General features: G+C 40.0%; 1 protein-coding gene across 8 annotated transcripts in view; it reads left to right on the forward strand.

Moving 5' to 3' along the window:
- ESRRG (estrogen related receptor gamma) overlaps positions 1-21,624 on the forward strand; it is a 114,846-nt gene that overhangs the window by 74,011 nt on the left and 19,211 nt on the right. For 6 of the 8 annotated variants that reach the window (XM_053458692.1, XM_053458695.1, XM_053458699.1 and 3 more), the window contains 2 exons: positions 4,572-4,682; positions 9,005-9,187. In XM_053458692.1, the coding sequence (XP_053314667.1) occupies positions 4,572-4,682; positions 9,005-9,187 (294 nt within the window). The remainder of the gene's footprint in view (positions 1-4,571; positions 4,683-9,004; positions 9,188-21,624) is intronic. The other 2 variants (XM_053458693.1, XM_053458698.1) reach the window with 1 other exon arrangement.

The raw sequence follows: 21,624 nt of genomic DNA on the forward strand, positions 1-21,624 counted from the left end.
GAATGTCTAGAACAATTCTAGCAAACTAGATCATTTTTTGCACGCACTACTCCTTTAAATAAAATCATCCGCAGCATGGGATCCCCCCGTTGACATATAGCGGCTGCATAGAATGACTATTGAGAAGCAGGGGACAAGGAGCAACATGTTTATGAGAGATGTTTTACATCTAGAAAAAGGGTTCCCATCTCGGAAGAGATTAACTGTATCAGAAAGATGTTCCCCTGCTGTCATATTTGGCTTCTCCCCGCATTGTTAGAATGAGCGAGCTCTTTATTGAACCGTCTTATGTTACTCAGTGTTTGAGGCTGCAGCTGGACCCAGGACTGATATCAGTTTCTGATGCAGACTTCTTTAAGGCAAAGTCATGAAATAGTTCAGTCTCGTTGAAGGCTACAGTCGTGTCATTTACTTAGCGCGACACATATATGGATCGAGACTTTCCTATGAAATATAAATCCGCCGGCTTGTTTAACAAAAGCAGCCGCGGAGCAAACCGTAAACTGTGCCTAAGGTTAGCAGGAGGAACGAAAGCATCTTGAGCACTTGCTTTTGATCTTAAAGGAACAGCTTTTATTTCCCTTTGTTTTATTTATAATATAAAGTATTGCAGACGCCTCCCTTCCTCAGAGAGACATTACAAGACTCATTGCTTTAATACTAACCCCAGTCTGTTGTGCCAGTGGCACGGTAAGGCACTTCCGGATTCATTGATAAAACCTCAATGGGACAGAATGTTTGGAGGGTCCGGTTAAATGCCCCCAGCGCATCAGCGAGTGCCCATGCACAGATACTTGGTGCCAACTAAGACCAAGGTGATGGCGCTGATCAATCAATACGCAAATAGCCAGTGGACTGGTGGTCAATAGTGCCGACACCTACCATTACTACCCAACGATGATATCGGCATCGGAATCAGGAGTGTCGGTTAGTATGTAGATCCGTTGTATAAAATATGTGTACTCTAGCGAATATTAGGTCCTGCTTATAAAAGCGGTCTTGTTTATCAGCATTGTCTGAGCTCTGTTACATGGCAGATACCCAGTAATTGCCAAATGTTAACACGCTTTACTGTGTACCTTCTATCAGATACTGAAAGTCGAGTGGGAGAGGAGGCCTCTCTCTGTCTCTGGTTTTTTGACAGGTTGGTCAGTGCATAAATCATACGGTCCAGATTTCACACCCTCTCGCCAACTGATGCAACCACTATTTATAAATGGAGATTCACACATAAAACATCTCATTCCAGCCAAAAGAACGGCGTCCCCCCCCCCCTTCGAGAAGCTCCACCTGAGCCGAAGCTTTTTACGCACCGACGCTGTATCAGCTCAGAGACCTCCTGTGTCGGCCCATAATCATTGTTTATTTATTTATTTGTTTGTTTTCATCAAACCGGTCTGCGGTGGGAAAGATCCGCCAAGTCTGGTGTCATTAACAGGAGAGCCTTCAGAACGTTCACTTTGCGGTCAGAGTTCTGAGAGATATACAGATTCCACTTCGCTTTCTTTGGGGCCGTGTTAACTAAATAAGTAAATGCGCTCCCGTTCCGGGGAGCTGTCAATGAGTTTTATTTAAAAACCCAATTTTAACCCCTTCACTGCTTCGTAAAAAAAACCCCCACAACTGCAATGTCCCAACAGGACTGTTATATCTTCCAACGTCTTTGGTGTTTGGTCTGAATTTGTATCACTTTATGAATCTTTATGTATTTCCCAACCACCCCTTCTGTAAATGGTACAGCGCTACGGAATATGTTAGCTCTTAATAAATAAAGAATAATAATAATAATTACGAATACCTGTATAAAAAATGAAATGCATGTTATGGTGTAATGGAGGAACTCTAGACTGTCGTTGTCGAACGCCGTAGTCCTATTTGCAGTCGTTGGCTGAAAGTGTTTAATCATAAGATGTCATTCCTTGAAAATTGCAGATTCTAGCGTTATTAGCATTTCTCCCGCAATCCCGAGCTGCTTTGTTGATTATGGCTTCTGCTGTCTTAATAATGTCTTTTCTCAAAACCTGACGTGAACGCTTCATATAACATTTCTTTTATTGCATTCCTGGCTCTTATGGGACTTTTGCGGCACTCGCCGGTACATAGATTTTCTTTTCTAGAGGAGTTATTAAATTGACTAAACCGTGTTAGCAGAGCTAAACCCGGAAGAGGTCCATCGGTCGACTAATAGCAACTATTCTTCTAAGAAAAATTTAGAAGCGCAGATAACTTAAATTCCCAATATCAGGCATTCTAATTTATCAATGTATGGAAATATATCTTATGCGCTAGTCAAAGGTAGGCAACAGGCTTATTGTCATCTTGTCCTTGGACCTTCTCTCTCCAGGAGGTCCACCACCAAGCTGTAGGTCTAGAAGAAGTGTTGGGCATTAAGAAGAAATTCTAGTGGTCCTTCTTCTTCTCTCCATCAACAATATCTTATGCCTTTAGGGTTATTGGCTTCACTACTTTCTTTAGGAAGCACAGAGGGTTGGCAGTAGACCCCGTAGACCCCCGATGTAAATAAATAGTGGTAGGAAAAGCTCCTTCTACGTTCCTCTGAAAAGTTTTTATTCTTTTTCCTTCACGTTTAGAATAAAAATAGAAATCCAACGTGCGATTACAAGTATCCTTAATTTAACCGGTGTCTTAATTTAGTAGCTTGGCGAGTTCACAAACACGGTGTCATCTATTTTCATAGAAGCTGGAAATACACAGAACATCCCCTGACTAATCTTGTCACCGAGCCTAGAAGTCAGAGCGTTCTGCCTTCACCCCGAGACAGTTGGCAGATCAGCCACAGCAAACAACAAGTTTAGTAACGGACACCACTTAACAACGAACGGCGAGGCAAGGAGAATTAGCAGAAGAGAATTAGTGCCGACCAGGAGGAGGGAAGCATTTTGCACAGAATGCAAAATGAATTGGGGGGGGAATAAAAAGTCAACAGGGAGCTAATGATTTTGGGGTAAAAAAGTTGAAATGTTTTAAACTATGCATTTGTTCAGTAGATGGGGGGAAGACACATTGAAAGCCCTCTTAACTCCCTATTCGCAGGATCTGCAGAATTTTTTCCTCCCCCAAGTTACTCTTACATTGGGGAATCTGTTTGATCGAGCCCTGTGTCTGCCGCTTTTGTGGGGCTTTTCGGGACTTTCCCGACCAATTTGGTACTCTTTAAGTTAAAACAGATTTTATTATTTATTATTAAAACAATATAATCCATTTCAACCAAAAAAAAGTGCAATGTGTGAATTACGCCAGGGCCTCCAAGGTTTTTATGAAATATTTTCTTTAATTAAATCTAATTAGGGAACTCTCAACCAGTTATATATATATATATATATATATATATATATATATATATATTAATGAACTCTAATTAGAGAACTCTTAACTAAGCCAGTAGACTTTCATGGCACCTTTGGAAGACGGTTACCACGCTTTAACATGTTGACATTTCTTTTCTATTGCATAATAAAAAGACATGCTATGCATGATGGGAGTAGCAATCCCCATTAGCCCAAGCCGGCGGCTTGCCTGCCGTTAAATCTTTATCGTTGGCTCAAAGGAACATTGAGATTCCATCGCGTGGAATTCATCTCGAGCGGCTTTTGCACTTTGTATTCAGAGGGCTGAATTAATGCACAGATCCTTGGGTGAAGTGCAGGCAAATAAAATGATTGATTAGAACAGATTTATATTATTTAAATTTAGACTGCAGTCCCATTACTATTTGATTAAACACACTGCTTTTCTGCGCAATCCATCTTTTTAGCACCCATGAAATCAAGAACCAAATAGGCGGGATGATGGCACCTGAATTATGCAGAGTTCATTTTCTCCTCATTGCTATTAAAATGCCGAGCAGACTTTCCATAGTTCAACTTTTCATCTTCTGATTTGCGGCAAATATCCTCTTTGGATCTATTTCTGCAAAACAACATTTAATGTGCCTTTCAAACCTATCTCAGGATCCATGACAAGATATATAATATATATATAATGTGTGTTTGGACGACTCTTAAAAAGCTTGTCCTTAGAATTAAGTTTAAATTAATTAGTCCTGTTATTTGTAATTATACACTTAATTATGCGTGTATTTTATATAGCCTAAAAGTATTTAGGTAAATTGTTATTGCATTATGTTATTGTCTAATAAAAATGTACTATTATACATGTATGTGGCATAAATATTAATAAGTACGCTCTGCATACCTGGGAAGTCCCAAGGTTTAACCCGGAGTCTCCAGGGGAAGTGTTACTTCTCCGAGTCTCCAGGTCTCTTTTCTCCCAATCTTTTTTTTTTTTTTTTTGTACATTCTGCCCTGGGTATGATCCCTCATACCCGCATAGCTTATGCCGCTGTAGGCTTTTATGTTCTTTCTCTTTAAGCCCTTCCTACAGCCAGAAGTCACACAATCCCCCCCCCCGTTTAATTATCTTCCCTTTTTTATTGCATTTCCTCATTTTTTAACAGTAAAGGCTGTGATGTACAAGCGCTTTCCGTTGCTTAATGCCGATCTGTTTCAAGCGTGTATAGTGACCAAGAAACACTTTTCCTTTTTTTTCAGGGGTGCGTCTGGACCGGGTGCGCGGTGGCCGACAGAAGTACAAGCGCAGGATAGATGCAGAGAACAGCCCGTATCTGAATCCCCAGCTCGTGCAGCCCGCTAAAAAGCCATGTAAGTACCGGGATGTCAGGTTACATCAAAGCACATGTAGGCACGCTTCCCTAATCCTACATTATTCTAGCCCAGGACACTACAAAAAATCTATGTAAGGGGGTTTACAGATTAATATAATTATGTACATCTATTACGAAACCATCTTATGGGTACACCATGGGAGCAGTCACCAGGATCTCCATTGTTATATCTCCCTTTTGGGGTATCTCTGCCCTCCTTGTTAAGTTGCTGATTGTTGCTGATTGGTTCAGGCAGCCTTTGTAAGGGTTGGATAAAGTGCCATGGATTGCCAGAGATCGTTCATGAAGCTAAACACCCCCTTTTCCCAAAGGAAAAAAATCCCAAACCGTAAAATCTAATTGCTATAGATACTTTGAATGGTGCCAGGGACCAGGTAACATATAGCTTTGCATTGCTTAGCTACCCCGTTCGATACTTTAAAGGGTTAACCCGTGCCCGCAGTAATAAAGCCTAATTTGGAAGCAATGCCTACTCAGCTTTGATTTATACAGAACAAATATTACAGCTGTTATCTCTGTATTCTGAAGTGCGTAAAGCCGTCCGCGCTATAATCATTAGCTCATTGGAGCTTTTCGTTTCCGATTTCACAAGAAAGTGCTTTCTATAGTTTTTTTTTTTCTTTCTTTCTTCTACTAACTAAATGAGTTTGACTACTCAACCTCCCCACGAAAATACATTAGGAGCCCCATTAATTTATAAGTACGGAAGGTGAACAATACCTGGGATTTCTCTGCATTAAATACAACAGCACAAAAAAAAACGATGGCAACGCTAGCTAGATTATTTGAAGAGTCATTAGGGGTAACCATTCATTCTTTATAACCGCGTTGTGCTGGGCCGTACAAATTGGTCTCACGAGTATTCCTAGGAAGATAAAATTCTGCTGTGGATCAAGCCTGCCAACTGACCCAAAACCTTCTTTCCTTCCCTGATGTCCTTCTTTTCCAGGAGTTTGGAATGTTTGTTGGGAATAAGGGTTCTTCAGACCTTAAAAACCATACTAATGTGTAAAGAAACAGCAGGGAATATGTAAAAATATAAATATACTACAGTAGTCTTCTTCTAAATGTATTAATCATATACATAGTCATCAGTAGGTCATAAAGTCACAAACAAAAGTCTCAGTGAAGCCCTGCCCCATAGTCACGTCTCTAAGTATACCCCATAAAAACCAAGTGCCCCTCTTTGCCATTTGGTATGTTAGGGGGTATGGGGAGGTAGCGGATTGAAGGTGAAGTAAGTGTTTTCTGGAGGGGTACAGTAGGTGGCTAACAGGGAGTCGATGTAGAATTGAACGAGGACAAAGAGGGGAAATGATAAGGTATGGGGACGAGGCGAAGGAATGAAAGCGTCCAGCCATGACTCAGGAGAGATAGGAAGATTGGGAGTATCAGGTCTAAGTAACATATGGACAGGAGAATTTGCAGAGATGACTTGAAGTTCCAAGAGGAACAGGATTGTGGGCGCTAAGTCTACTACAAATACTGGAGAAAATTGGATCTTTAAACAAAAATATCAATGAAAACTCCCAAAAATATATATGTTATGTGGTCTATATAGAATGGTATGTGCTACTTCTTGGTGCATGCATCATACAGTTATTGCATGTATACGTATGTAATAATATTAATAATATTAATGAAAAATGCATTAATAATTAGTGTAGTAATTGCAGATTGCACTCTGGATAGAGAAGTGTATCGCAAACGGTGTAATCCTTGCTTTGGCCAACAGGAGTCACTACTGAGTTTGTTTGAATTGGCTATAAATACGGAGACGGCACGAGGTCCCACCATCCAAAATAGAACAGATTTTAAACTGCTCGCAAAAGGACATTTTAGCTTTATCAAAGGAAAAACAACCCGTTTTACATAAAATTAAGGCTTAAGTGAACATATGGCATAGTTTCCTTTTGCCTTTCCAAAAAACATTATGCTGATTATACCTTCAATTGTCCAATCTGGCAGGAGCGACTCAGTTCGAGTAAGCTGTTCCACCAGTCGGTAAATACATTTTAGCGTTGCATTAAGCAGATTTGATGCATTCTAATGCAAACTTTCCGATAATACCATAAAATTTAATAAACTTTAACGGTTAATTTCATTAGGATGTTTAATTTTGTTGGATTTCGTGATGCAGAGATTACCCGATTTTCATTCATTTCATTTTGTCATTGTTGACAGTGTCACTTACTGAAAAGCCATTAAAAGAGATGTAGGTTAATGGCGTCCGGGCGTCTCTGTTCTAGAATGGTGTGCTACGATAGCTTTTAAGAAGATAACCACACCAATTTCAGTAAGCCTTCTATAGTCGGAGATAAACCGAACCTTCTGGAATCATCACTCAACGACTAAAGGATTTTATTTTTCTGCGCTGATTTACTCGCGCACGCATAATTAACTTGTTTTCATTAGCACTAATTATTTGTAAAATCTAATTTTCAAAACCTGTCAAAACAAAACAAAAAAAAATGAAATATTTTTTTTTTTTTATATTATTTTTAATTTTCCTTTTTTTTCCCTCTGCCTTCAACGATTGTTTATTCACAAAAGTGGAGCGATGGAAAATTGGGCCGTATTGATTCCAATTAGGGAAACATTAAATAAGATTTACCTGGGAATACTGCGTATGGCTATTCAATTTCCTTAAGTCTAGTGCTTTTAGAAGGCACAGAAAATTCCATCAGTATTTTTTTTTTTTTTACGGAACTGATTTGCATTTTGTCTGATGGGTAATATGAAGGGTAAGAATAGGGGTTTAGAAAGGACATTTTTGCTTTTCGGTCCATTTTAATGGATCCTTTCTGTTTGCTGCCTGGAGGCATCGTTGTATTGTCAGAATAATACAGGCTGTGCGTTTGTATGGAACAAAAATGAACACAGTTTATTTTTCTGTAACAAATTTTATAATAATATAATATAAAATAATTTTATAAATATATACATATATATATAATAAAACAAGAGCACATGCGCTGTTGCTAATTTTTTAGTAATTGTTGAGAGATTTATAGAATTTGGAGAAAGTGCTAGTGAATATTTTCATACAAGCCATGCGCCAACACTCTCTCTCTCTCTCTCTCTCTCTCTCCCTGATCTCCCTGATCTCCCTTGTTACTGGCCCGTTAGACAGCTGTGAAATGGGGAGCCTTATCACTCCAGAGGGTGTTCTGTACCTTGGTTTGGTTTTGTGGCGGGGGGGGGGCTGCCACCCACTTTAATCTCATGCCCTAACCTAGTTGTCCTAGGCTAGAATGTGCAGTTGGGTGGGACTGTTGTATGGAGCTCCACCAAAGTATCCAGGCCCTACCCACTTTAACCATAAGGAACCCCCAAAAATAGGATTTGTGCATGGAATTGGTGGTGTCCAGGCTATAATTCACCCACACACTCACCTTGCTCTGCCTGGACTTAAGCCCTGCTGCTGCCACCACCTCTGCAAGCCTTAAGTCCAACTAATTGACCTCCCAGTCTTAAACCCCCCCCCTCTGCCTGTCGACCTTAAGCTCCAAGACAGTTTGCAACTATGCATTATTTATACTGAGGATGGATTTATAGTAACACAGGGTACTTTCTGATGTGGATGATAGCGGGATTCCTTCCTCTGTCTGGCAGGGCTCGCGATTTTAAGTCTTCCTACTGCATTTCTTCAAAGTACCGATTGGCCTTCAAACGAAGGACCTATTACTATTTTCATTCTCTCATCCATGACCGATCTTTAAAGCCGTCGTGCCTTTGGAGTAAGGAGCTGTGTTTCTCTTGGTAAAACTTCCCTTTACATTTTTGTTCGGCATTCTTATAAAACAGAAACTCCCCTTAAAAGACCGTTTGATTATTTTAAGCTCAACTTAGCAAGAAATGTTCTGAATCATCATAATTATTTCATTCTCTTCTTTCTCGTGTCTACAAAATGAAGATTTATTACAATTTTGTGGGTTCCACTTCATTATCCGTCTTTACTTCTATCTATATTTTGAGCGTTCTGTCAGGGGGGGGGGAATTCTGAAATGCAAACCATCCATTTTAATACATCAGTGTGCGGCGACGGGTAGGGGAATGTATAACGTATACAGTTCTGCGTTGAAGAAAATTAACAGAGATTTAAAGACTGGAACTTATTCCGAAATCTAGTGGCCAAAATTTAGGGACAGACCCAGAAATTCAGGGCCATTCCAAGGCAAATTCTTCATCTTAAGGCATGAATCCTACTTTTATTAATCTGAGGGTCCCAAACATGGTGATGTATAAATGATTTCTGGCATTTTGGAAACTGGAGAGATCGTGCTATTGATTGTGCAGCTCTGTGGTCTATTCTTTCAGATAACAAGATTGTCTCACATTTGCTGGTGGCTGAACCGGAGAAGATCTATGCTATGCCAGACCCCACAATTCCCGACAGCGACATCAAAGCCCTCACAACCCTTTGTGATCTGGCTGACAGAGAACTAGTCGTGATCATTGGATGGGCCAAACATATTCCAGGTATGGAGAGTCTGAGAGTTAACGCTTTAATGTTTTCAGCCAGATGTATATTAGCCATTTGTATGAGTTCTCGCTCTGTTATCTGAGCCCCGGAGCCCCAATCTACTAGACAAAACCCTGACTCCTTATCATACTGCTTGTGGTAAACAATGGAATGGCTCAGTCTTAATAACCCAGCTGGACCCTAATGAAAGTCTATGGAAGAACAGACTTCATTAGCGTTGCCATAAAGCATCAGCTCAGTGTGGTGTTTTAGCAGGGAAAGTCACCAAAAGTATCACATGACTGACAAAAATGGCGGCCTCCGGATGAAGGGAAATTATTGAAACAAAATGAGATAAAACCAGGTTTATGTCAATTGTAACCTACATTACTGAATACAGCGCTGGGGGCTATTACTGTATACAGCTCTGGGGGTTATTACTGAATACAGCACTGGGGGTTATTACTGTATACAGCGCTGGGGGTTATTACTGTATACAGCCCTGAGGGTTATTACTGTATGCAGCACTGGGGGTTATTACTGAATACAGTGCTGGGGTTATTACGGTATACAGCACTGGGGGTTATTACTGTATACAGTGCTGGGGGTTATTACTGTATACAGTGCTGGGGGTTATATTACTGTATGCAGCACTGGGGGTTATTACTGAATACAGTGCTGGGGGTTATTACGGTATACAGCACTGGGGGTTATTACTGTATACAGTGCTGGGGGTTATTACGGTGTACAGCGCTGGGGGGTTAGTACTGTATACAGCGCTGGGGGTTATTAGTACTGTATACAGCGCTGGGGGTTATTACTGTATACAGCCTGGGGGTTATTAGTACTGTATACAGCGCTGGGGGTTATTACTGTATACAGCACTGGGGGTTATTATTGTATACAGCACTAGGGGTTATTAATGTATACAGCACTGGGGGTTATTACTGTATCCAGTATTGGGGTTTATGCTCAAAGACTTCCCTTAATTTATTTTCCCTAATGAGGACAAATTAATCCACCCCCCACCTCCCGCTTTCAGTGTCTCACGTCCCACATTGTTGCAAGAATCCCGTTTGCATTTACTAAATACATTTTGCTATGAAAAATAACTGCTTAAAACATCAGCAATGGATCATGAATCACTATTTTCTTTCCATAGTCTATTTGGAAATGTCAATAATTTATCAAATGAAGAGAGACTATGTACACATTTCCCAGCAGTGGCTCCATGCCGTGATAAAACTGTGCAGTGTAACTCTTCAGCTCCCAAAAACCGAAGCAAAAAAATAAGTGAGTGGAGCAAATAACATCATTGATTAAAAAAAGAGAGAAAATCTGCCATATAGCAGGAATACTTTATTATTCATGATTATACCTTATTTATTGAGAAACAGATACAATTAATACAAGGCGTTAACGTAACTCTATGACATAATACTGACGCAAGCAGTGTGAGAGTCACCTTCATTTCTTCATGCAATTCCATAAATAGCCACTGGGGGCATCATCGTAATAGATGTTTCTTTAATAAAATTAATTTATTTTAATAAAAATCCCATCTGGCAGCCAATGAGGATAAACTATGTAAAAACAGCTCTGCTGCCTGATTACACCTCGCCCTGCTATAACATAATGCCGTATTACTTTTTCGTATTAATATTTCACAAGCAGCTCTGGGACCTCCATAATTCCTATATAACACCACAAATCTCTCACTTGCTCATCCTCACTCCTTTTAAGCAATCACGAGGGAGTTGAGGAAATAAAAAGTTTATTGGGATTTGGGAGGGGAAACATGTTTTGTGAAATAATACCGGCTCTCCATCCACACAATAAATAGTGAGCGCACAGGACAGGGCTTTTCTTAATTCATGGGCTTTTCTGTAATTCATGCACTTTTTGGGGGGGATGTGTTTAGGAATTATTACACGCAGACTTTGGAACTCTTTAAAATGATGAGGTCATACGAGTTCATAGTGACAGGTCTTCACAGCAAAGTCCTACCCAACCCAATTCAGCAGCTCTTTATACACTAACATTGAACTTATCAGGGGCTGAGCAAATCAATCTAACAAAAGAGACGTGAAAAGTGAGAACAAAGAATAGAAAGGAACCGTAGAACATAGAGCACGATTGTTTAAGAGGTCTGCCTCGTAGACGATAACTATAATCACGGAGCCAACAGCTCTGGCGGAAATAAACTAGTTCTTCGCTCGTGAAATATTCCAATTCTGGCCCAAATAAAATTCGGATGGTAGGCGTTCGCACAGCGCGTGCCTTCTAGTATGAGCAATGTGTTTCTGCTGCGGTTAGCTTCTGTCTGTCTCCCTAAACCAGTTTGTCTTTATGCTTTGAATGCTACAGTAATTTCTTTAATCAAATTGATGGAGGTCCCTTTCCCAGCCCCAACTGAAACCAATTTATTGGTTATGATACGCCAGCTATGTTGCTAACAGTCGTAACGAACTGTCACGCAGTATCGCAGTGGAGCTAATTTGAAGTCATTAGGTGTGCAGCGTACGGGTAACAATTTGTTACGGTGGTTAGGGGAGCAGCTGACATTTCGGAATGGCTTTGTTCGGAGTCAGGACGAGATGGGCTCAGGCAAATTGTAAACTAATTTAAACATCACTCTGTATTAAAGCACACCAGCTACTTTAGCGTACACCGTTTTCTAATAAAGGATCCAAATTAAGTCAAAGATGGTTAAGTAGGTGAGTTGGAGTTTTATCTTTTGCAAGCTAACGGTACCTAACATCAGGCAAATTTAAATGGAGCGGTAAAGCCGAAAGTCACACACACCGAAGAAGCCCAGAACCCGCTTTCACTTTGATTCGTTTGTGCAGTTCTGATATAAAATGACAAAAAAAAGGAAACCGGCTCGTGGAAAACAGTCGGAATCGGCTTCCTGGGCTTTTGCGCACAGAAAACCATTAGTTTACTTTTGGTCAGTCACAACGTTTTTATTTAAACCCGAACGCTGCAGCCCGGGCACGTAATGTTCGGAGATGTATATTTTCAGACACGATGTCTGACTTAATAAATATTTATCTGCTGAGTTCTCACTTTTGCCCGGTTATTTGCATTCTGTAGTGAAATCCCCTCTGATATTTTTTTCTCTTTTGTTAAAAAAAAAAAAGAAAAATAAGAAACCTAAGAAATTCTATTCTTGTAAACACTGCTTTTCTTGCTGAAATCCCAGCAAGACAACAAATAATAAAGTTTTAAAGGGAAACTTTGGGTAAAACAGACCTTTTTCCTTTGGGAAAAAAACACATCCTAAAAAAGAAACATAAATATTATTAAATTATTTCTATGTAGAAAATACAAACAATGGGAGATATTTGATGAGAGTGTTTTTCTTTTGTATACCCCCAAATACACGGGGAAAAAAAGTAGTAATACATTAATAAAGTGTTATGTAGAGAGCTTCCTGTAACTGAGTGTGGAGGCTTGAAGTTCTGTACTTGCTCTTAAGAGCACTTCCTTTACCGTAAGTGAAGAGTGCAGCAATTAAATGCTTCCCCCTGCCCAATGACAAAAGCTCTGAAATATTGGCTGGAACAGTATTTACATGTATTTTTTAGCAGATATTTATTTTTGATTCTTAAGGATCCTCACAACTTACACCAATAATCTGAGAACCCATCAAGGGCTACGCTAACCTAATACGTTGGTGCTTTGTAATAATATAGTGAATGACTCCTGCCCTTGAAATGCCCCACCTCCCTAACTATCCACAAAGACTAGTAATGACTTTTTTTTCCAAAAAATAAATAAATAAAAATCTCTAGATCTCTGTACCCCATCTGCAATCTGTCTGATGTCACTATTAACCTATGCAGGACCATATGGAAAGACAGAGCTGTCCTTCACATGTTTCTCCTGAAGATGGAATCTTTTAAGAAGGTCTTGTTTTTTATTTGAGTCCTTTAAATGTTTTCAAACAAATTTTCTTTATTTGGGAAGGTTTTTAATGTGTTAATTGTTCCCCCCCCCATAATTAAGCAGAGATTAACACGGTATTAATATCTTTCAACTAGCAGAAAAAAATAACCCCGGGACAAAAAAAGGTTACAAAAAAAATGAAACATAAGCCACCCTTCTACCTTCCCAAATATAGACTCCCACCTTCCGTTAATAATAATAAGTATAAGGACTAGAAACTTCAGCTATTGTCCAAAGGTCGGTCCTGACCTAGAATATATCACTGTTGCTGTAAAGACAGCCACAGCGTTGACCACGTTTCATCTTTGAATTACGAAACCCCCATGAATGTGCGTTGAGTTCATCCAATATGTAAACATCTCTTCGTAGACCTTCTATAATTCACAATATCTTTATAAGCCGAGGATGATTCAGTGTAGATGTCTACCTCTTCTACACAGGGAGAAGCGATTTCCACCATCCAAGTGTAGCCTTGGAAACTGCTTCTGCCCATCTGACCCCATTTATGTTAAGAGACTAAGCAGAGAAAGAGAACAATCCCTTTCTGCGCTTTTCGATAAGGGAAGGTCAGTGATATAATCTGCGCTTTGCACTATTTAGCCACAGATGACAAAAATCAAATTGCAGAGAGGATTCAGCATGCTAAAGGCCAAATGTGATGCACAATGCCTTCGGAATTGGAGTGTGTTTGTGAGTGACAGGGAAGCCCGGCTGAACCAAGCATACAAAGGGCAAGCCGATGATTGACGCTGATAGATATGTACCCAGGAATATGTATGGATCAAACACGAGCGATATTATGCTTAACGATGGGTATAGCCGCGTTAGCCCGAGTGAAAACAGTCTTTAGTACAAGTGCAATCCTTTTATTGGACCAACATAAAAGAATAGCTAACGTTACAGAATTATTGATTGATATAGTGCCATCCTATTCCGCGGCGTTGTACAAAGGAATGGAACCAACCGCAACCATTTTCATTAACGAACAACAGCGACTAGCTGCGCATTCCCACGCCAGCGATAAAACAGTGCCGTTTAATATGGAACACTCAAAATATTTATTTGTCCAGACAAATGATCTTTTTCTGTACTTCCTCAAAACTCAGTTTGAAGATTAAGCAGATGATAAAATCTGTCGGGTAACCACTTACCGCTTGAAAGTTGTCGTTTTTTTTTTTTTTTTTTTGCTAAAGCAAAAGGAATAGTAAAGGGGAAACGCGGAAAGAAAAATACATATAAAACCACCTTTATCAGTAAATAGAATTAGTCTAGCGGCTTTTATAAATCAAATAAATGGAAAGTATTCTGTTGTGAAGTATGGGAATGTCTTATCTACGGGACGCGGAGGATCACAACGGTATTAGGGAAATGCTTGACTTTAGCAAGAGAAGCGTAAGGACACAAGAACTGATGATGGAGCTCTAATAGTCCTGTTTAAGAATGACAGCGCCCTACCATTAGCATCCTTTTATATCCTTGAAAATTGTTCATGCCTCGCGTTTCTGGTTCCTATCTGCCTGTGTCTTTTTTATTTCTCTTTCAATTTTGTCCGCGCTCGGATAAGCGCATGCTAACACAATATGATTGAGCTGTAAAATGGAATGCTGTCACCTCTAATCTCTTTTATGTAGATACGGAGGAAGTGGAACACACTACTTAGTTCTCCCTTGCTTCTGCTGCCTATATATATATATATATACCATTACCTAAGTTATGGTGGGTAAAGGTGATGGAAAACCCTTCCACTAAATTTAAGGGGGTAATAGAAGTATTATTAAACACTCATCTACAGACACCAGACATGCCAGAAGGCTTGTTTTTCCCTCAGAGATTTCATGGTGCTGCCACAACCACAAGGGATTCTGGGTAGGCGCATGCAAATAAGGTCAATAATATATATATATATATATATATATATATATATATATATATATATATTAGCGGATGGGAATTGAGCCCTAGCAGAGACTCAGGGAAGGGTTGGAGCCGGGTTTCACGGGGCGTGATAAGGAGATTACCGGCCTAGCGAGCAGATCTGTTCCTGTTATTTATATCAGATTAAAATATTTGGATGTAACTTCGTTAGCAGAAATGCAGAAAGTGCTTAGTCAGTTATTGAAACTCGTCGCTCTCTCTAGCTGTGACGGGCATTTAGTAATCCACCTAGGCTGACCTATTTACATCTGTGCTGCGTGTACAAGCTCCATGAGCATCAGCATGCGGCAGCCTGTGCCCCTCTACCCTGTGTACACAACAGAAAGGTACCATTCGGCCCGCCTGGACTGCTAATTTTTCCCTGCTCTAAAGACTCAAGCCTTAATCAGTCGTTGGCCTTGTCTTACATTCTGGAGCCATATGCCTATCCCATGCTTGTTTAAATCCTCTCACTGTATTAGCCTCTACCACTTCAGCTGGGAGGCTGCTCCACTTGCCAACCACTTAACGTTTCATTGTCATCCTTTGTAATTTATAAGACACACTTCAAATAAGCAAACAATGAGATTTTAGTAATGAGCGTCTGATGGCGGCAACCAAGTGGTTCCGATAACTGCCGAGTTGCTTAATGTTTGGATAATCCTCGGTCCTCCATCTGATCTCAAGTGCAGCGTCTAAAGGGTTAACAGAAGTTTGGCTGCACTAAATAACATATGATGTTCTTTAGCTGAAAGGATGATGTGATCGAGGCCACATCAGACAATTTTTGGAATGACTTTAACGCCATTCCTGTAATGTAAGTGTCTAATTGACATTCAGAGATATGTGTGATGTCCCCTGGTCCTAAATGGAGGAAGGAAGCATTAAACCCTTATAGATGTTCGTAGCAGGATGATAAAGGAACAAAATGTTCTCTGAAACGCATGGAGAAAAAAAAAGAATACTCACCAAGCTCCTGAAATCAACTTTTTCCTTGTTTCGAGACGAAAAATCTCGTAAAACATTAATTGAAATAAATCCAGCCCGAAATGAGCACCTTGTCAAGTTTCCTAAAACTGCCGTTCTTCACTAGAATTAACAAATCCTTTAAAAAAAAAGACATGGCTGAATAAATTATATCTTTATTAAACAAAAGCTGCATTTTGGTATGGAACCTGTCCAAGATTCTGAATTATAGTCAAGATTTTTAAATAATGCACAGAACATTTTTTTTTGCAAAATACAATATAAAAAAAAATATTTAAAGCAATATTTCCCTTCCTCGTTTGAACCCTCTATCCTTCTCTGTTGCCCCTCTTTCCCAGGAGCTCGGCAGGTTTGTTGGGTATGAGGGTATCACAGTGTTCTACATCCCTAAAAGTCACAATAATGTGTATGTAGATTATTTGTGTAACTATGATGCAATAACCTTCTTCTCAATACTATTCTTACGTAAAGAGCTATCAACAAGGCTCAGAGTTCTTTAAAAGGTGCTGGTAACGCCCCACCCTTAGCCACGCCTTTAACCACACCTCTAAACACCTTACTTTACCGTATATGGAAATTAAATTCATAATTACTGACATGATGATGTCATATGTAGCTACATCATTAATATACAAATCCTTACAGATGGATAAATAGTCATAATATAAAGTGTATAATATATATATATATTTTATTTTTTCCCCCCTTTGTCACAGGCTGCCTCCATCATATATTCATTAGTCCTTTACTGATGAATTTCCTTTTTCATTAGTAAACCAACCACGGCATTTGCTTCATTATTTATGTTTTCCAAGAAAATGTCCTCACACGTTTTTTAATCAATAGGAAAACTGTCTGTTTTGATTACATCCATCAACGTATATGTTAATGAGGTCTTTGGGCTTCAGACAGCGGATGCTTTCTTTAAGGAAACAAAAGTTAATTTTCGTAAATTCATTGAAACCCAACTCATTCTGCGCACGACCTGGGACTTGAATATTTATCATTAATATCTGGCTCGCCATTTTCATGTCATATCCTCTATTTAATTTAATGGGATAATATTATGTAAAATTAGAATAATGATAAAATATTATTAGGTTGTAAGCATGCGACCCGAGCCCTCTTTACCTAATGTATCAGTGCGTCTTAGTCGGACAGTTCTAGTTTTGTCAGACCCTTTGAACAGAACTTGTTGGTGCTATATAAATAAAAGATATTAATAATAATAATAATATTGGCTGTATTTACCTATACAAAATTGACTTTGGAATAAGATAAGAACATTCCATTATCCTTTCAGTAGATTGGTTGAAAATGGGTTCTGTTAAGCGACCTCTATGTAAAGTTTAACGGGAACTTTAGTTCTAAGTTGCGTATGTGTATGGCGCAGGAGCGTATATTATAGCCGAGATGTTACAGTGCATTGTGATGTCATTGTTTCAATTATTGTGCTGTTAACGGACATTTAATTCCTATTTTTTCCCCCATGTATCAGTGAGGCTCTGATACTTTCCCTAAGCAAAGGCAAGCAATATTTTACTTGGGTGTTTGACTGGAGCGTGCGCTCCCCCCCAATGCTTTTCACCTAGTGGCCCTTAAGTGAAAAAAACGTTAGGTTCCCTGCAGGGCGTTTCATACAGAAACATTCTGCAAGGAACAGGGAGGCTGGGGATTGTTAGATCAGTAATAAAGCAACATTCCACAAAAAAAAAAAAGCATCGACGTGGATTTTCCTTTAATAAAGTTGGGGACATTGATCTTGTCGACGTACGATACATTGGATTTTCTGATATCAAATCTGGCAGAACACGAAAAATGTTGATGAAATATCATGTTCTACTGTGACATAAGAACATTAAACCTTGTCTAGGTTATCCAATGCACTTTTCATATCAGTGTAACCTAGATATGTCCCCCCCTTAAACAATAAAGCTCGTGATTTAGTGATGTGAAGGGACATGGCAGGGTTACTTCTATATACAGAACCTCTCTGAACTGTTTGATCTGTTCTTGCTTAATTGTGTCGCAGAACAAGCCCCCAACAGTCAGTTTATTCCACCCCTTTGACCTCCTCCCCCCCCCTTATCTTTCCCAGACAATCTCCAAATGTATGTCTATCATGGTCTTAGCTCTGACACTCTGGAGATATTGATTAATAGATGCCCGAAGCTCCTTTTAGCAAATCAAATTTTCACTTTTAGCAAAGAATTCACCTCTCATTTATTCAGCAAAGTGTAATGCACTAAATTGACTTTGACACTAAGGGAAACGGTTGACGGTAGGGAAGCAGAGAGGGAGCGATATAGAGAAATTGCTTGCGAGCCCTAGATTAGGCACGTAAGCACATGTGTGTGGAACGTCATCGAGCATGCTTGAGTAAACGGGAATGCACGCTCTTATGAAGAAGGTTGTCTTTTTGAATCATTTTACTTCACGTTGAAGGCACTTCCTCCATGTACTATGTTTGCGGTGTCCAACATTTTATTATTGGCGAGTCAGACGGAGAAAAGATCTCTGAGGTCTAGCAAAAGCTTTCAGCTTCTACTGAAGACTCAATTATGGCTTGGGCTTTATACAGATACACATTTTAATGGGGTGAGCTGTTCTTTATTGACAGGTAGAGTAGCTCCAAAGGTCAGGACCATCTTTAAGATGGACCGATAAGCAGCTGCTCATTGCCCACGGGCTTCACAGGAGCCCTCGGTGGCTTGCTCTGATGTCAAAGTGAGTGGAGGACGAGGCAAATGGTTGGAGGTGCGGAGAGGCAAAAGAGGGCATATCGTAAGGGGAACTAGGGTTCTAGTGTTTGAGGAACCCATATCCAGAGTCTTCTTCAGGGCTTTAGGGTTACCAATAAAGATGGCCTAATAATTGTATGAAGTCCACATTAAATGGGAAACATATTTTTCTCACCTTCTTAACTCATCCAGGTCCTCTGCCGCCTAGGAACCCTAAGAGAAGCAGCCATGGGGAGTTTCCAGGCATGTTTATGAGGTTCCACACATTAAAGAATTAAGCAAGAACCATTTACGTAACAAAAAGACGTCCATAACGATTTCATCTATTTGAGAAATGATTCAATTGGACTTTGCCAGATCTTTCACATTCCATTTTATTACCGTTTTCCGTATCAATGACGGGAGCGTAACTCTTCCTCAGAACATTCCATTTTTAGAACGGTACAAATTAAAGGTTTTATTGAACCCGAAGCCGAGAACAAGACTTGTTTGGGAAAGCGCCACATGGTCTATTGTCTTAGCAAAGAAACGCTGTCTGTAATAAAAACAAGCGAATAAGTTTGAGCTAAGGATTGGATCGATTCTCCCAGGGCTGCAAAACCCCCCCCGAATTTAATGTGAAACACATGTACGGAGACATGCTCATTTACGGAACATCCCTACCGCACCATCGAGGTAATAATGCAAGTAACAAGCAACAGCAAACATATGCTGCGGGCTTAACAAATGTCTGTTGACAGGGCAGGCCTAGCAGCGTCAGGAAACCAGGTGCTTGTTTAGGTGACAGATTTTTATGCGAGGTGAAGTCTAGAATTTGCGTTAATGGTTTCTGTCGGAGAAGGCGGTGTTCCTGCGAGCCATGAGTGAGAGTCAACGTAGGTTAAACCACTCTCTCCTCTCACCGTCCACGACCCCGCGGGTGGCAATATGATCATAAAATAGTGGCCGCGGGGGCCTAGGTGCTATAGGATTTGTTATTTTAATCATTTTTGCCATGCTGGGAGGCTACGTGTCTTTCGGTGAGGCTTTTAATACAGGAGACTGCCGTTCCTTGCGAGTAATTCCCAGGGACACTCCGACTCCAAGCAGTCACATAGAGAAACATCACTAAATGGCAAAAAATACACGATGAATGTGACAGAAAACACGTATTATGCAGAGCTACCCGTGTACGAGAAGGGATATTACGGGCGCGTAGCGATACATGTATTATGATAAATACGTAAGAAGATATATATTTCAGCATATGCCAAAAAAAGGCCAGACGTCAAGATATTGGGACTACCCAGCCCTTGTGGTACCGGGAGGGAGCCTGCGTCTCTGTCCGCGAGTGGCCCCCCCGTAAAGCTGGCAGTAACAATATTTACCACTAACGATTCTGTTGTTATTCGTCATTGGCTTATTTTTGGGGCAAAAAACTGAATACAGATTGCATACATGTTCTGAGAACAGGGTGTACATGGAGATCGGGGCTCCTAAACATAGGGTGTGTGTGTGGGGGGGCCACAGCATTTTCCATTATGTCTTCAACGTGGCTAGCTCTTTGTAAAGCAACCTATGTAAAAAGAAAAAAAAGAAAAAACTTATATCAACCAATATAAAAAAGAAAAAAAATATCAACGTATATATCAACAAATATAAGAAAAATAAAAATATAAATGTATATATCAACAAATATATGTTTCCTATTGTCTTTTTATTAAAAAAAGATATTAAGGGGCATATGAGTGCTAACGAAGGCTTGCGTGCTGGTGTTTTAATTCTGCGGCCGGGTGGAAATTATTATTATATTTCTGGAGTAAGAGTCACACCTGCTTGACCTACATTGGAAAAAGGATTAATTACTTGAATACAAAAAGACCCTTCGGCCAGTCAGCACGTTTCACGCAGAATCAAACACTGACCCCGGAGGTATACGGTGTGTCGGGGGGGGAAAGAAAGGGCAAGTGGGTCAAAATGGCATTCAGATAGGACAGTCAGCATATCTTAAAAGTCTACGGCTGTCTCTGTTTCATCGAGTGAACACATTGCCATTATAACGTGTTCACTAGATGCGGTAATTTTGTGTTTTATTTTGTTTTTACCATCACCCAACTATTCAGTTGTCTAAATTTTAATCTACATCGCTTGATTCTGTTCCTCAGACATTAATTCATTTTAATCCTCACTTTCAGACTACATGTACCCCCTTCGTTGTTCTAACAGGGCTAGCCGGGGGCATGTGCAACCAGGCAAGTCCATCTCCTCCTTGCGGTCCTTGTGTCTGAGGGATAAGTTAAAGCTGTGAGCCACCAAATATTTAAAACACTGGGCCACCTACGATATCGTTACACCCCTCACGCTACTCTGTACCCAAATCACACACGAAAACTCACAGGCTATTTACAGAAACCAATAACTCATTCTAATCGAGTCGATTGCACTGTACATAAAATCCATCTATACACGCTGCCCTCCCAACCCCTGCAGCACTCATTGAACCTGCATGTAAACCGCGTATGTGTCCGCCATGTTATCTCATGTACACCGCTCAGCCATTCTTGGCTGACCCATATTTATCCATTAAACTTTTTCATGAGTGCAGGCTAGGTTTTATTGCCACATCTCACATTTTCTTTGATACATGCAGTCTTTGTTGCATTAGGGTTCCAGAATCCCCATTGTCTGCATAGCCTCATCTACTCAGACACACACACACGCGCACGCGCTCACACAGACACATCAACGACCAGACGCATGGCCACGGATCGTGAAAACAATAACTTTAAACCCATTTAAGTCTCTAATGCATCTCAGTCTTGTCTTTTTTTTTTTTTTTCCTTCAAAATAATTATGTATCAGAAGAATTTATTGATGTAAAG

The sequence above is a fragment of the Spea bombifrons genome, chromosome 3, assembly GCF_027358695.1.
Source record: "Spea bombifrons isolate aSpeBom1 chromosome 3, aSpeBom1.2.pri, whole genome shotgun sequence".
Classification (NCBI taxonomy): Eukaryota; Metazoa; Chordata; class Amphibia; order Anura; family Pelobatidae; genus Spea; species Spea bombifrons.